Raw genomic sequence first — 16,567 nt, forward strand, 5'->3', positions numbered from 1 at the left:
AATCCCAACCTGGTAGCGATCAATCCAGTTGATGTATTGGCTCAGGTCAATGGCTGTGCCCTTGTTAAAAGTAGTGACCTCTGTGACAGACTCTGCCAGCAGTTTGGCCAAGGTCACCCTCATCTCCTTCTCCACCAGTGTCAGCCACTCATTTATCTTCGGGTGCTCTGTGATGGAGACTGGTGTCTTGTAGATAATCTCTTCACCCTCACGTGATGAGATTCCCAGCACCTCAGTGTTGTCCTCATTGAGGAGGATGCTGGAGACACCAGCAAACATCTTTTTGAAGTGCTTCTGGAGTTTGGCCACGTTCTTGCTGTTGCCAATTATCTCAAGCAGGTCCTCGTCTCCCACAAAGTAGAACCTGCCAACAACAAGAAAGTAATTGATCAAATCCTTGTATTAATAAATGCATTCAAAATATCCGATACACTCTTTCACTTTTAAAATGCATTTGAAGACATGTTACACATTCCTCCTTCTGTTTGCTCAGCTTTAGTATGCCCTTCATACCTGGGGAATGAGGATCTTTCTCTCTCCAGGTATTCGCCAAGGGCTTTCTGGATTTTTCCAAGAAGATCAGCCAGTCGCTCCAGGGACCTCTGCACTCCCTGTATGTTCAGGACATCCATCACCAGAGGAGACTTTGTCACCTTCTTCATCAGTGCCAAGAACTCAGTGCTGATACTGGAAAAAGACAGATTACACAAGAAGTTAGTAGAAAATATTTTTATGGAAGGAAATGGGGACTAAACATGAGTGCGCCAAATAAAATCAGGTTATGATTCTTAAAGTTTACTTATATTTTTTTTACTTATATTTTTTAATATTTTTAAAATGCTGACACGATTTGGCAGCATTTAGAAAGACTTACCTCTGGAATCTCTGAGTTTCTACAGGCAGAAGATGTTTGATGTCAGCACTGCCTGTAAAGATACCTTCCAGATAGACCCAGCGACGCTGCACATCAATCCAGACATCAAACAGAGCCATGATTCGATTCAGCTTGTCTTCCCAGCTCAGGGCATCTTCTTCAAACACCTGGGAGAAAACGGAAAGAAAAACACGGTACTGATGTATGCCATCCTGACTGGCTGAAATATAAAGGAAAAAAAAAAAAAAGCTCAACTGCCACCTTAATAAACTAAACGTATAGTTCTGTTTACCTTGTAGTAAGGAGACAACTTCATGGCGGACACACTGTTGATATGTTCTTTGACCTTGTTGAAGAGGTCATCCCAACCTCTAATCAGACGGCACTTGTTCTGGTAGTTCACCAGGTCGAGCTCGTAGGAGTTCCACACTTCACGGATCTGAAAACCAAAAGAAGCATAAGTACAATTATAGCATAACAAACCACAGAGCTATTTCTAATGATGTAGGCTCTAACTGCCCATCTCTTGCAAATCTTTACCTGTTTCAGGAACTCCTCCAAAGCCATTTCTCCCTGGGCTACCAGAAGAACATCCTTCACCACCATCTCATTCTTCTGCAAATCCACATCCCAAATCTGTCCAAGAGTCAGCTCTGACAGAACCCAGTTCACATGCAAGCGCTTCATCAGCTGCTTCCAGTGGCGGTCCTTCAGAGCCTCTGATTTAAGCTCAATCACCAACATGTTGACCTGGAGTGAAAAGGAAACCACAGGAAATGTAAAATGCAAATTTGTCGTGTAAGTTAGAACTTTTGATTAGTTTGAGTGAAACTAGTTTACTGACCTTCAAGTAACCTTTAAGCATCCTCTGTACGTACTCGTATGAAGCATACTGTCTCAGCCTTGCTTGGAAGTTCTTCAGCTGGTTCAGAAGTGCATCAAGACTCTGACGGAGCTACATGTACAAATAAATCAACTAACGTTATATTCTGTGAAGAATTTAAGGATCATACAGAACAGCACAGGGATTTAATCTAAATGTTTGCTCTGCTTTTGGTACCTTGCGTGGTTGTACAGAAACCCATGGCTGCTCTTTCATTTGGTCAATCTGCTCCCAGATCTTCGACAGTTCAGACCACACCTCTTTCAGGTCATGCAGCTCCTCCAGCGCCACCTACAGGTCACCACAAAGACAGAAATGGTTCAAAATGTTCAGTTAATGATTTCATTTTTAGTTTATGGATAATGAAATGCAGCCAGAAAACATAATGAATGAATTTTACATTTATCATTTTGTAATTTAACCATTTATGTAAATGTGCGCTGGCATTACCTGCACTCTCTCCTCACTGCCACTGAGCAGACCAGTATCAGTAAGCTCCAGGGCCTCTTTGGCACGGGCACACTTCTCCCTTTCAACCTTCAGACGACCAAAGTTGCCTTCATAAATGGTCAGAGACTGAAGGGCCTCTTCAGGACGCAGGTTACCCTAAGGGAACAGATCAGACATTAAACAAAAAAAAAAAAAAATGTAAGTCAAATTTATCTGCCATTTCTTTATAACTAAGGTATCATGAAGTTATGCATCTAAAAATATTAACCACATGTAGCATTAAATGTGCTATAAATAGAAAACTAAATTTATTAAGATAAATATTTCTTACAGCAACTGGTTTGGTCTTCTCCCAGTCATTAAGCAAGTCAGTGGTGCGGTTTTCCACAGCTTTGTCCTCTTGGACAATCTTCATCTGCAGGTTGGCCACCTGCTGCTGGATAGCGGTGTCCTTGCGCTTCATTATGTCACTGAACGCACCCCATTCGCCTTCAATGTTGTCAATGTAGAGCCAAGAAGGAGGGAACTGAAATCTCTGCTTCTCCAGCAAACGCTGTCCGTTACGGAATAACTACGGGTAAAAAGGAGGGAGATTGTGATTAGAAAATGATTTTCATTTAACCGATTTTAAAAACAAAAAACATAGTTTGGAGTACTTACATCCACATTTTTCTCAAACTGTTTGATCTTCCGCTTCAGAGTCTGGACATATGTTATGAAGTTGACAGCATCTGAAGTACTAGCCGTGTCCACAGAATGTTGTTCGAGATCTTGACGGGACTGATGAGGAACAGCAAAGCATGAGTCATCTGTCCTGAATAACTATTACCCTGTGTGAAAGTGATCCATCCAACTATGTTGGTAAAACCATACGTTACCTTGGAGATCTGAGCGTGGAAGTCCTGCATGTTCTGTCCCAGCATCTGACCAAACTTGCTGAGAACCTCCTTGTGCCAGGAGTCATACTTCAAGTTCACCTTAGACTGGACCTGTTATCAGATAGAAATATGAAAATTTAATGTATAGCCAACACATGGGGGTTCTGGATTGTCAAAAATACAACTGCACGAAACAAATAAGGGAAATTTTAATGTGGAAATGTATTTCTCCTCCTCCTACTTAAACACAACACCGCGAACCATCAGTCATTACTACCTTGCCATAGTCGATGACCACTGGTCCAAACTCTTTTCGAGTCTCAGCATTGTCAAAGGTTCCCCTAGCTTTGCGGATCTGGACCAGCAGGGCTTGCCACTTTGTGAGGTCTTCACCAAGACGGTTGTAAATGTTTTCAGCTTGCATGTCCCACAAGCACTGGTACTGCAGCCAAACCTGAACAGCAGTAACAAAAATAAAGCATATAAACAGTGAAATAACCACAAATGTATATCCTGTATGTCCGAAGAGTCATAAAAGCTAAAGACAAACAATAAAAAAAATAAAATAATCAATAGCTATCAATTTGTAAGGTAATGTTTTATTTTAAAATAGGTGCCCCTTACCTTAACATACTGCTCCACCTCATTGACGATGTCTTCCACAGCATTGTAGGCCTCCTCTAAGGCCGCAGGTCCATCAGGCATCCGTGTGAGGGCATTACGGTAGAACTTTTCCTCCTCTGAAAGCTCGTAGTGAACACCCACCTAACAAGGAGGGACAGAGTGGCTTAAATAAAAACAGTACAAAGTACAATAGGCCAAACCATCAAATATCATTCCTGCCTGAGTAAAATAAAGACATTTTGTCTAAAAAGTGGTTTTACACTACATGATCACCTACACCAGATATTCACCAGTGCAAACAACAACTGTTTTAAGATGGCTACCTGGTATCTCTGACTCTGGATCCTGGGCAGAGAAAGTATAACCATCTTCCAAGCAAACATCTCCTGGTAGAGCTTGTAGCGACAGTCTTCAATTGGTGGGTTCAAGTAGATCACCTGGTTAGTGATCCTCAGCTCATGGACCACATTCTAAGAATAAAGAAATAATAATAAAACCGCAAGCTGTGCTTAGATATTCATGGTTTTCCAAGATGTTAAAAGAAGTGTATCAACATTTGAAAAGTGTGACAAAGCAACACAGTACCACTTCACAACTCTCACCTTGATTTTGGGCTCCCCTCCTGGTTTGTGGCTGACTTGTGGAGCCTCTGTGTCCATGTCCACATCAGCTTTGTCTTCTACCTGGCCACGGAGGACCTGAGTCCAAGCCTTAAGACCAGCCTGAAGACGCACTCCCAGGATACGCTCAATCTAAAAGAACATCCATTTTAATAACATAGCAACAAGCACCCTATAAAACAAAACAAAGGTTCAACTATACACCAAAACATTGCAAGTATTTCTATTACTTTATATTCGTTACAGAACAATATGTAACTTTCAGTACAGACCTCAATGTCAAGCTTGTTGACCCAGATGGGCAAATTGGAATAAGAATGGAGGTTAAGGTCATCCACGGCTTTCTGCACACGGTTCAGGATGTCGGAGAAGGTCTTGTGGTCAAACATACAGGTCTCCAGAGAACGAACCTCCAAGTCAATCTTCTCTTCAATCAGTAAGAGGTCGTCCACCTGAAAAACAATAAGACAAAATTGTTTGATACAACTTGTCATTTAAAAGTTAAATGAAAGTTTGGAGTCTGTGTTCGTGCATATCTGTAACATCTACTTCACACAGACCTTCTCCTGGAAGTTGAAGACCGTCTCAGCTAGTCTCTGAACATAGGGATCCAGCTTGTAAGACTCCCAGACGAGAGTAATGCCCTCAGTTATGAGAACCTGAACCTCTTTCTTAAGCCCAGCAACCAGCAGGGAGATGGAGGACCGCTCCTCTACTTTCTCACAAGTACGCTCGTAGGTGCGAACGCTCTCGATCAAAGAGATGGCAAATGGGTACAGCTGATTAGCTTGGTGGGCCTTGTTGACAATGGCCAAAGGAACACGGAAACTCAGCCACTTGAGGTTGCGGACCTCTTTGGAGAGGGTGATGATCTCAGGAAGAAAGTTGACTTTAAGCTTAAGCATGTTTCCTCCCCTTCCACGGGCCCGGGTACTTTCAATGGTGAAGATCCGACCAGACACACCAAGGTTACGCTGCTGAACCTGATTTCGAAAAGAAAGGGATAGCAAATATTTTGAATTTGCAATTAGCCCAAAACAAAGGAAGCAATATGTAAGAATTACAATCTATAATATTCTTCCAAATGTCTGAATCGGTGTTGAATAAAATACCTTCCGGGCCCAGTCATCAAATATCTCTTGAGTGTTGAGTTTAGCCCGGAAACTATCTCCATCCTGCTTCAGCTTCAGCCCTTCCACATGGTTCTCCCAGCCTTTTCCCAGAACATCTTCAACCCTCTTCATGTACGCAGTCAGCTGACGGTCTATCTGCTTGGCCCAGATGATGGAGCCAGACACCGGAGGCAGGTCCCGGACATGACTCATCTTACAGGCCTGGCTCTGAGGATACTGCACTTTGAACTTGTCGTGCAGCGATTCGATGTCATCTTTCACACGCTGGATGAGCTGTGTCTGATACTCCCGGATGGCACCACGGATGTGGGGGCGCACGAAGAGAGCATTGAAGCGGGAGAAGATGCGGAACATCTCATTGGCATTCTTGGCAGTACCCAGCTGATCACGCAGGCGGGCCGTGATACGGGTCTCCACGCGGTCAATGCGCTCATCATAACGTTTCATGGCGGCTTCCCAGGCCTCCGTGCCCTCCTTGGACACATCCAGGCCATCAACCTCTTTCACATTCTCATATGCCAGGTTGACCTCCTCAATAGCATTGGCATCAGCAGCATCAAAGAGAACTCCAGCCACCTTCATATCTTGAGGCTCAACTGTCTCTCCAGGGGCATGCTGAGGCACTGCAGATACCTAAAAAAACAAAAAAACAACAACAGAAGAATAACATTAAATCTCTTAGTCAAGATGTGATTTAAAACAAAAACAAAACACCATTTAAAGGTTTACCTGAGGCCTCAGCACACGGACGATGACAGCCCTCAGCTGCTCATGCTGCCTTCTGAAACGCCTCATGTGGTCCAGTCGGGACTGAAGTTTCCTGTGAGCAGGGCTCAAACGCCACACCATCTTCAGGTTCTCCTCTCTCTTCCTCTTCACAATGTCCCTCAGAAGCACCTGCAGTTTCTCATACTCATCCTCCCAAGTCTGGAACACCTCGAAGCAAGCCACCATCACCTGCACAGACAAGCGTAAGGGCATTCAGGAAAATGTATAATACTGTGAGTGGCTAAAGGTGTGTGTGTTTGTGTGTAATTGTGGGTGTTATTTTATGCTGGAGACAAAAAAAAAAAAACCACCAACCTTTTCAAATTCCTCATAGGCTACATGCATGAGCTTCCTGGTACCCAACACCTTGAGCAGCTGGGAGCTCAGGTCCCTGGAGATGGCCTCTACTAGGCGTAGTGCTCTCTGGATGGGATACTTTGTGTTCCTGATCTTTTTCAGGTGAGTAAATATGGCCATTAGAGCCTGGCGGATCTTATCAAGCTCTGAGGCAGAAAGCAGGTCATTAAGAGGGAAGTCTTTCATCAGAGGATTGTAGTCATTGACGGTTTCCACTGCCTGTTTCAAACCTGCAGGAAGAAGTAGAGGAGAAGTGAACATTTACTCGCACTTCTCTAAATGCAAACATGTGTTGAGCCAGCCAAGTAAAAACAGCAAAGTTATAACTTACCGGTGTCTGTATCAAAACTGACAGTAGCATGGAAACGTTTCCCGTGTTTCAGGATGTCCAGAGTGAGAAGAACCTCTGGGCTCTCTCTCTTCTCTTGGATCCTGTTAAGGGCTCTCTCCAGATTCAGCCAGAAACTAATTTCCTGCAAGGCTGTGCCCGAGGCCGGGTCACGATCGAGCTTAGTCACCTAGAAGGGCGCGAGCAATGATGATAGCAACCATAAATCAAGTGTTTTTTATTAGAGAGGTTTTTTTTTTTCCAAAGACTGGTTTTGCTTTGTTATATACTTCCATCGTGGACTTTTAAATTGGGACAAATATATAGAAATTCCTCTTACCTTTTGGATCTCCCTGATCCAGCGGTTAACTCCAGATTGCAGCTGGTTCAGGAAAGTAGGATCTTCCACCTTGTCGCCAAAGTCAGTGACTTTGGGCTTCTCCCCACGCTCATAGCACTGCTTGGCGATATTTGTGATGATGGGGTGGATGAGCAGGCTGATTTCAGGAATCTCAATATTTTGCTGCAGGTGGAGAAGGCCCATCTCCAGCTCAGCAATCTTCTTCTCAACAGAGGGGGCCATTTTATCCCCATCTCTAGAAAGTTGTAACAGATAACAGTGTTACAATGTTTTTTTCCTTCCATTACATTTGCAATTCAATGCCAAGTACAGGATTTAGTTTATTTAAGGAAGGCTTTGCAAAGTAACATTACCTGTCGGCTTTCCCAGACTCACGAATGTAGGACTTGAAGAAAGGTGCGACAGCATTGCTGATGAAAGAGTGAAGCGTCTCGTAGGGAGAATCCTCACTCAAAGTCAGCACTCGCACCTGGGTTGATATCGGTTTGTCTGCATCAATGACGCCCGTCCTCTTGATCAAAGCCAAGCTACAGGGTAAAGAAAAGGTGAATGTATTCATCCAGAATAGCCAGAATTTAAATAACTGAAGGATCATATGCAGTATTACTTTTTCCAGTGCATTATTTACCTGTTGGACTTGATCCCATAGTGGATGTCAATGCTAACATTATAAGTGATGCACTCTTTCTCCTCCTCACTTTCATCTCCGACCTCCTCTGTGAGGAAACAAATACATATATTAATTTAATAACTAAACAGATGACCCATCATTGAATGTGTCCATCAGGTTCTTCATACTAGGTGTAAAACAAGGTCAAAGTAGCACATTAATACCTTGTCAATGTCAATATGAGGACACCACAGTGCAAATAGTCTTGCTTTATTACATTTCCATTTGCCTCATGTACAATAAGGTAGGGCATGTGACTGCTTTTATTTTTACATTATTTCAAACTATTTAAAGACATGCATGATTGACTCCTTAAGGCCAGTGAAGTTGCAATGCAGCTAAAAAAAAGAATTAAACTATTTGGACTCTAGATAGATGTGCACAATGAGAAATGCTGCAGCAGATGATGGTGCAGCTATTCATGTCCACACCCTCCCTTACAAGTGATGAGTGGGCTGCATTGCAGTATCAGTATTATTAATGCAAAACCGCGAATAGGCCGGGGAAGTGACTCTTTGGGCTGGGAATCCAAAACCTCCAGGCTAAGACTGGTCATGTGTGGTATCAAAGGATCAAGATTCAGCACAGATATAGTAGGAAAGCAGCTCAGAAGCTGAGGATTAATTTGCCTGGGGAAACTGAAGATAATGTGTTTATTGACACAAGCTGGTTCACATGATAAAATGACTTGCAGCTATGACAAAGGAGCCATTCTCTTTGAATTCCTATAATTATGCTTCATGTTTTTATTATGACTGTGTATCTGTCTCGTTATTTGTGCACCAGGCCTCAACGTGATATGCATATATAATAGCTTTATACAAATGCAGAAGGAACACAAAAATAACGGAGTTACGTCAACATACAGCTCCATTTTTTTATTGTTGTGATTGATTGTTTTATCGTCCCCACCCAGTGTGGCGCAGTTATCTTAGTAAGTAGATGGATAGCTTTAGCGACATCTGTTAATATCGTTGTAAAAGCAGCAGTTAACGATGAGTTTCCAAACGATTTGGCAGGTGGTTAACAAGAAAAGCTAATTTGCAAAGACGCCGACTTTATTCTAAAGTAACCGGGTGAACAAACATTGTTGCTATTAAAATCATATTTATGAGCTACCGTAGTCGAGTTCTCTGACGTACCTTTCAGAGCGCTTCTCTCGACCAGAATGGTGTGAATCTGGGGATCGGCCAGGAATTTTCTCATCTGCTCCACGGAGCTTTTCTCTTCTAGGGCGGTTTCCAGCGAGGCCGGGGCCTCTCCGCCATCTTCCAAGAGCAGCGGTACCAGCTTCCGAATGTGCTTCTGCAGCACCGAGGTATCAGCCACCGTCTGAACGGCCGACACCTCCATAGTGCCGGAGTTTTCCTCCGTCCCCCCGCCGTCGGACATCCTTCTAAGAGCGTCAACGACGACTAGGTGTTGTGTGAAAGTGAACAAAGAAAAAAGGATGACGGTAACAAGCTGACTGCAGCTTCTACCAGCGGGTCATAGGTTGACTGACTGCCGCTGTCAAAACGTCGCAACCGACGCAATCTGTTTTATATGCGCAAAGGATTATGGTATTTGTCGTTCCTTAAATGGGGAGTTCACCGAGCTGTGGTCGTCAAAGACTACAATACCCATAATGCAGTTGAATTAATCAGTTTTTTTCTGTCCTTTTGTTAGTACCATGTGCGACAAATAGGGGGAGAAAGGGAGTTGTCTCGAATGATGCAGCTGAAATAGCTTTTAAAATACAAACTTTGATTTGTGCTATTGTTAATTCAATAATAATGTAATTTTAAAAAATCAAAGGCATGTTGAGGCCCATGTTCTATTGGGGACTACGAGTACCAAAATAAATTTGATAAATAGATAATTAATGAATTAAATGTACCATTAATAAATTATAATTGAAAAAAATGAATAAATGAATTTATGGAATGTTTTAAAGAAATTAATTGACATTAATTCATTATTTACTCATTTAGTTGATTAACTATTTCCTATTTTAATTATTAAATTACACATTTTAATATTCATTTAATTATGCATTTATTTAATTCCCTTTGGCACTCTGGGCCCTCCATAATGTGCAACCCTGTGACCTACTACATATTTATTATCAGTACGTGAAATGTGGAGAATTGTTTTGTGTTGAATTACTTGTGTTAAAGTCTTTACTCAAGAAAAAGTTATAATCCTTGTTAGGTAATACTTAAAAAAAATTGGTTGCTTATATTTAATAATCTATATTACACCTATATAAAAAGTGAATACTCCCTTCTTCTTTTCAGGTTATTGTCGCTAGGGGTCGCCACAACTGGTCATCGTATTCTCCCTCTCACCCTATCCCTAATATCCTCCTTTGTTACACCAACTATCTGCATGTTGTCCTTCACTACATCCATGATTTGTCTCTGTGGTCTTCCTCTTTTCCGCCTGCACGGCAGCTCCATGTTTAACATTCTTTGCCCAATATGTAAAATATACAATTGACTGAATTAATTGAAGGTTTTCGAAATAAAGTCATAGGACAACACAGGAAGGCCAAAGAAAATTTGTTCCTTGAGATCATAACACAGACGAAAGAAAATATTAAACAGATCTATAAAAGGACTGATTAACTCTTAGGAAAAGAGAACTGAAAAGTGTACCCATAAATGGGACAATGCAAAATGTTATAAATGTAAAAAAGTATATATAACCTCATATTAATTTGTTTTTAGAGCTTAGTGCTAGTCCTCCAGAAATGCAGTCCCAGATTGGTTTTAACTAGCACAAATATTTTGACTTTTAACCACACAGATGACGTGAAAATGAATCAGATTCTCTCAACACTATCAAACTCAAAAGCGAGAAAAGTATATTCCCTGGCACATGAAAGTTGTTGTGGTAATTCCATAAATAAGGTGACAGACAGGAAATCTGAATGCAATGAATCTTTCTTTCTTTCTCATTTCTGCATGTCATGCTGCTCACAGGTGAATAAGACTGACTTAAAGTTCATCAGATCACTTTACAAACACATTCTACTATTGAATTCAGATATGCATTTAGTACATCTGAATACAATACGAGATTTATCCAGCCTGTTCTGGGCAAATGAGTATAGCAACAAGGTCCGCCATGTAGGTGTGCCTAAGCAATGCATCATTGTTTGCGCAGTCAGCTCTCTCCTAATAAGCAATTAATGACTGGAATATATTTCCCCAAAATTTGAAAACTTGTATAGATTTCTATCTTTAGTCATGATATATATTAAAAAAATGATTTTGAGGACTTCGTCTTGTGAGCATTCATTTCATTATGACTGCTTAATTTTTTATGTAATTCTGTATATATGTGATTAAAATTGTGTGTGTGTGTGTGTGTGTATGTGTGCCCCTGTTGATAGACTTTAACTTATATACTTTAACTGCAGATACAAGTTAGCTAAACTTTCTTTCCTTTTGTGTGTAGATTTGTATCTAAAGTTCTGTAAAATAATAACTAAAGCTTTAAAATAAATGTTATGGAGTACAAGGTACAGCATGTGCATTCAAAATGGAGCAGAAAAAGAAAGTAGCCTAGCATATTTTTAACTATATGAAAAGTGTGTTTGAGTAAAGTACCCTTTCCATCCCATTGTTAGACAGTAATAGTGGCATGGTGGGAATGGGGCCTCTGGACATGTGCTCTATCGGCACTCCATGGGATCACATTTAAATCAAGTGTCATGAGTGGGCCCCACCCCGGCAGGACAATGTGAGAAGTATCGCCCCAAAAAGTTTTCAGAAACTGCTGGAAGAACAGGACAAAGAGCTGGAACAAGTCCCTTCTACAGAGACCCCACCCACAAACCCACAGGACAAAAAAAAAAAAAAAAAAAGATCACATCTCAATCTCCCTTTGCCTTTTCATCAAGAAGGCAGACCCACCAGCACATGATATTACACATTTGATAATAAATTAAAAAGGTCATGTACTAAATTGAGCTTTTTGAGTATGATTATATATGCAGAATAAGAAGTAGGACACAATCGTTCTGGTCATGTTTATTTAAATAAATACCAACATAAAGTAAAGCATGAGTTTCAAAGAGTAAACAGTTCAAACTGGAACAAGTTAAGAGAAAATATAATTAGGGGCTTAGCCTATACACCGCATCCCTGAGTAACAGCAACATTTGCAACTTCTATTACACACCCCACAGATTAAATAGCTTTTCAATGATTTATGGCTTTAATATTGTTACTGAGTTAAAGTGAGAATGCAGCTCAGTTTTTGATGACAAAAGCATGTTTTTAAGAGGTCTGCTGGCAATGACTATTTGTTGGCTAGACAAGTAAAGGATTCGTTTACAGATGTGCCGGTGGACAACTATATATACCAACATTTAAAAAAAAATAAAATAAATTATGCTAGCTCACTAGTTGCATGGAATCAATACAGTAACATCAGCATCAAGTCCTTTGAAAGTTAAAAACAGACTTTGTCTGCACCTCCGGAGATAAATCTTCATACCCAGGATAAAATACGTAATTTGAGCATTTCACATGAGGACTAAACCGCACCTTGATCACCTCATCGAATGAAGGCCAAAAAGACGGAAAGGATAATTGAAAACGTCGATCGAGTCGATACATCCGCTGAAGTCCATGACAGGATGCTCATTCCTCATCGGGGAACTTGAATTTAGCATAGACGATGAGCATAACTACGGACATCACGACACACAGGGAACCAATCACGAGGTAGGCAATGCCGAGGAATTCATTGCTTCCACCCATCCAGGACACATTGCTGAACACAATCTTCTTCGCCCCATTAAAAGCCCGAACAGGATAGTCTGGGGCACAAGTGTTAAGGATATACACTGAGAATAGATACAAATGAATACCAGTTGTGGAAAACAATAACACTAAAGCAAAAAAGACATAAGTTATATCAAAAAGTACATTTTTCATTTTTCATTCCATAAAAATCTGTCTTGCTTGCATTGCAAACAAACAAATATATTTAAATGTTGTATTGAAAGTATTCAAACTTACAGCCCTGTTTTCTAAAGTGGGCGATATGGAGAGCTTTACATAAGTCCTGCCTTGGCACAGGACAATCAAAAGCTATTTGCCTAGCTTGTTTACCTATGTCAGAAGATTTGCCTGTTTTTTTGGTCACCTTAAAGAACTCCTGAGTCATTGTGCTCAAGCCAGTGCTCTGGTGAACAGAGACACACCCAACCTGTTGAACAGGTTACGAATACACTGCTGTGGCTGTAACACTCACTGGAGCCTCGTAAATCTTTAAATCGATGGAATTTTTTATTTTTTTTAAACAGCAGGCTATTTTGTAAGTGTTAAATATCATTGGTTTCATATCATCATTTATACATGTGTATAAATACATATATTATAAATATGCATCATCCTTTAAATCATCGTATATTCTGTAATGAGTACAAGGATACTGTAGGTGATGTCAATCGTGTAGTTTCCAGCTGGGAGACCCTTTTGATAATCCCCGCTTGCATCGATTCGTCGATACAGCTTTCTGAAATTTGGCAGTGCTGCCCTCCTCATCCACACCAGGAAATCTTGATTCACAAACCCGTTGTTACTAGGGTCTGATGCGTCCAACTCATAAGCAGGCTTGGCCCAATTTATGGGTTTCACAGTACCTGCAAGTCAAAGTAGGCCAACATTTACCAAAGTATGTTAAGTTCCTGGAATGTGCACTTTATTACCCTCTATTAAACACAACTTAAGATAAAATTAAACTAAAGGTACTACCATTGAAGGCATTCTTCAGAGGTGTAACGCTTGGATTTCTGTATTTGATGTTGTAGTCTGTCCACCACGCTATTCCTTTTCCATCCAAGGGCACGTTATTTGTTGTCCCATTGACGGTCAAAGTCAGCGTGAAAGAGTCTTTAAAAGAAAAAAAAAATTTAACACTTCCTTTTACAGAAGATACTTTAATCTCCACAATTACTAGAGATCCCATACAAACCATTGAACATGCTGTTTGCTATTGATCCGCATGGCACAATTGGTTTTTTGCTGCTGTCGTAGTCATAGGGGGAACAGGAACTACTGGGGCTCTTCAAGAGATACAGACATTTTTTTTAAAATTCATGGTCTGTAAGATTTACATGAATTACAGAACTGTAAAAGTAAATTCAGCAGAGCTTTAGAAACTGCATGTTTTTACACATCCAAGTCTGTGCGTGTCTGTGAAATACTGTGTGTTCTTAACTCACTGTAAAGTAACTCAGGTCTCCATATAGCTGGTTATCGTCTTTGGATGCCCCATATCTTCTGTAGTTTTGGAAGTAGTTTGACAATCCGTAATAAAAGAACACAGGGCCCTGGATTAAGGAAAACAAAACCCACATAAAAAAAAAGCAATAACTAAAAAACCCCACTGGATTGAGAGGCAGGAGTACAGTTATGCTGGCATAAATTATATAAAATAAGGATCCATCCCAACCTGAAACAGAGTAGTGAGGGTGAAGTTCAGTGAGCACTTGCAGTTTGCTACAACTGACTGGGAGCAGCTAGAACATGGTGATCCGTTGCTATCCCCAGTGTAGTCCAACTGTGTGGGAAAGAACATCAAAGTATGAATTCTTACTTCTCAAAGACACCTATTTTCATTCTTGTATTCAAGTCTGTAAGCAGACAGCATGGTCAGTAACTGTTTATAAGAATGATCCCATATATCAATTTTAATGTTTAAAGACTGTTTAATAACAGGGGCGGATCTAAAGAAATTTTCTTAGGGTGGCATGAGGGTGGCAGAGAAATCAAATGGGGTTGCAAAATCAAAGTCTTTTTTTCCCAAACACATATGCAGGTGATGACATATGGTTAAAATGATTCAAATGCAGTAAATATACATGCTTTTCATATAAATATTGTCTATAACTTAATTATTTTCTGTAGCCCACATAATTAAACATGTTAGTTTCACATAAAATCCACATAAAACACGTGAATTTTGATTCTATGTACTCTATAGCCAGTTTAATAAATAAATATATAGCACAATATGTATAAAATTCAGAAAGCTACACAACATGGAGCGGTGTTGTTCAAAATGTGCTCTGGCACAATCGTAGGCATGGCTTGCTGCTGAAAACAAGAAAAAAGCCGGTCCTGCTATGGGCTGGACCATTTGTTAATGGTGTAGGGCAGCGGTCCCCAACCCCCGGGCCTCGGACCGGTACCGGTCCGTGAGTCGTTTGGTACCGGGCAGCGAGAGTAGAGGCTCGGGTGTGAAATGTCTGGTTTTCAGGGTTTTTAATCGGTTTTCAGCGTTATTTTGTTATCGTTTTTATCGTTAACTCGGTTTTCCTGGGTCTTTTCACGTGTGTTATGAATAAATCTTCTTTTTTTCGGTACCGGTACTAGTTTTATTTTGTTGTATTTTTCCGCGACACCTTAAAGGCCGGTCCGTGAAAATATTGTCGGGCATAAACCGGTCCGTGGCGCAAAAAAGGTAGGGGGCTAACACTATTCAATAAATTCAAAGTTAATGGTATCTTATTTTAATAAACAACACTGTCATATGCAAAACTAGGGTGACACTTGGGGTGGCAAGAGATCATTTTAGGGTGGCACATGCCACCATTCTAGATCCGCCCCTGTTTAATAATTATAATTATTTTAAAAAGTTGTCATTTGATTGTTCATCCTAGGCATATGCTTTCAGTGTGGCGGTCATACCTCTAACACCTGGATGCTCCTGGAAGTGACAAAGAGAGCGACTCCAATGCCGATGAAGGCCAGCCCAATGAGGACAAATCCTGGGATTACAATTCCAGCAGAAAGTATAGGCTGCCATGCCGGAAGCCTTTGCTGGGTGAAGGCGGTGTTGTCTGGCCGGTTGGCTGACTCTGACTCTTGTTTCACCATTTTCTCGCTTCTGTTGGATTGAATCATTATAGGTTTACAAGTATGATCCAGTTTATAGAATTGCAAATGTGTCTATCACATCCACGGCAATGTATGAACCCCCTACTAAAAGTATACTAGCTCATTTGTTCACCAAAGATTTATACAGGTGTGTTGACAACAGATGTCACAAAACACTGTAGCACAGCTCGACATAAAACACAGCGAAAACCTTTGTAATACTGTACACACGAAATCTAAAACCCCGACCCCAGCGGTATACAAATTGTTAAAAGTACACCACTGAGTTTTCGCTCACTTTTAAATGGGTTTGTTCAGATACATAGTTTACCCCAAACAAAATGCTTTATCATTATATTCACGCCTAACACTTGGGTATTATATGTTTAGCCACTTACGTGCAATAAGCTCTAAAACGAAGACACAAAAGCCTCAAAAACAGAACATCGATAGGCTTCCCTGAGTCGTGAGCCCGACGGAGCGGAACACCTTTACCTGCTTACCCCGCCCACTCTGCCACACCTGCTCTTTTCTTTTCTAGGGATGACGTCAGTTGTTTGCAGGGTCGGGGTTTTGCGGACAGAAAGTAGGACGGAAACGCGGAACATGCAGGTTTGTTTTGGCCACTAAAAAATAAATAAAAGGCCGTGATACTGGGTTGAACTATGTCAACTAGGCCTATGCAAATTTGAAACTACAAGGGTATCATATTTGAGATTTGTGTGAATAAACTCCACAAAA

The 16,567-nt window shown here is 40.9% G+C and overlaps 2 protein-coding genes across 4 annotated transcripts in view; both read right to left on the reverse strand.

The window, feature by feature from the left end:
- dync1h1 (dynein, cytoplasmic 1, heavy chain 1) overlaps positions 1–9,470 on the reverse strand; it is a 29,121-nt gene extending 19,651 nt beyond the window's left edge. For 2 of the 3 annotated variants that reach the window (XM_040042420.1, XM_040042419.1), the window contains exons 1-25: positions 9,089–9,469; positions 7,905–7,992; positions 7,630–7,803; positions 7,256–7,511; positions 6,919–7,105; positions 6,546–6,817; positions 6,192–6,419; positions 5,442–6,095; positions 4,890–5,312; positions 4,602–4,781; positions 4,312–4,461; positions 4,033–4,179; positions 3,710–3,850; positions 3,363–3,539; positions 3,086–3,196; positions 2,868–2,987; positions 2,539–2,778; positions 2,208–2,363; positions 1,935–2,048; positions 1,719–1,829; positions 1,415–1,624; positions 1,167–1,313; positions 875–1,041; positions 514–687; positions 10–364 (exon numbers count right to left, since the gene is read on the reverse strand). In XM_040042420.1, the coding sequence (XP_039898354.1) occupies positions 10–364; positions 514–687; positions 875–1,041; positions 1,167–1,313; positions 1,415–1,624; positions 1,719–1,829; positions 1,935–2,048; positions 2,208–2,363; positions 2,539–2,778; positions 2,868–2,987; positions 3,086–3,196; positions 3,363–3,539; positions 3,710–3,850; positions 4,033–4,179; positions 4,312–4,461; positions 4,602–4,781; positions 4,890–5,312; positions 5,442–6,095; positions 6,192–6,419; positions 6,546–6,817; positions 6,919–7,105; positions 7,256–7,511; positions 7,630–7,803; positions 7,905–7,992; positions 9,089–9,338 (5,232 nt within the window). In that variant the 5' untranslated portion in view covers positions 9,339–9,469. Of the gene's footprint in view, positions 1–9; positions 365–513; positions 688–874; positions 1,042–1,166; positions 1,314–1,414; positions 1,625–1,718; positions 1,830–1,934; positions 2,049–2,207; positions 2,364–2,538; positions 2,779–2,867; positions 2,988–3,085; positions 3,197–3,362; positions 3,540–3,709; positions 3,851–4,032; positions 4,180–4,311; positions 4,462–4,601; positions 4,782–4,889; positions 5,313–5,441; positions 6,096–6,191; positions 6,420–6,545; positions 6,818–6,918; positions 7,106–7,255; positions 7,512–7,629; positions 7,804–7,904; positions 7,993–9,088 lie in introns of all 3 variants that reach the window. The other variant, XM_040042421.1, reaches the window with a different exon arrangement.
- Positions 9,471–11,950: 2,480 nt separating this feature from the next.
- Positions 11,951–16,357, reverse strand: tmem30b (transmembrane protein 30B). Its single transcript, XM_040042570.1, has 8 exons — positions 16,225–16,357; positions 15,638–15,836; positions 14,400–14,507; positions 14,170–14,277; positions 13,920–14,010; positions 13,700–13,837; positions 13,378–13,587; positions 11,951–12,759 (listed from the first exon to the last, which is right to left on the reverse strand). Exons 2-8 carry the CDS (start codon positions 15,824–15,826, stop codon positions 12,581–12,583), a joined length of 1,023 nt encoding a protein of 340 aa, XP_039898504.1. The 5' UTR covers positions 15,827–15,836; positions 16,225–16,357; the 3' UTR covers positions 11,951–12,580.
- Positions 16,358–16,567: the final 210 nt, after the last annotated feature.

The sequence above is a fragment of the Simochromis diagramma genome, unplaced genomic scaffold, assembly GCF_900408965.1.
Source record: "Simochromis diagramma unplaced genomic scaffold, fSimDia1.1 OVJJ01000304.1, whole genome shotgun sequence".
Taxonomy (NCBI): Eukaryota; Metazoa; Chordata; class Actinopteri; order Cichliformes; family Cichlidae; genus Simochromis; species Simochromis diagramma.

Bases quoted from the DNA above. Each gene is read 5' to 3' on its own strand.
- tmem30b (XM_040042570.1), bottom strand. From the start codon at position 15,826: ATGGTGAAACAAGAGTCAGAGTCAGCCAACCGGCCAGACAACACCGCC. The intron at 14,508-15,637 runs GTATGACCGCCA...TTTCCCACACAG, and splicing joins GGAGCATCCAGGTGTTAGAG to TTGGACTACACTGGGGATAG. The intron at 13,588-13,699 runs GTAGTACCTTTA...TTTGACTTGCAG, and splicing joins TCTGAAGAATGCCTTCAATG to GTACTGTGAAACCCATAAAT.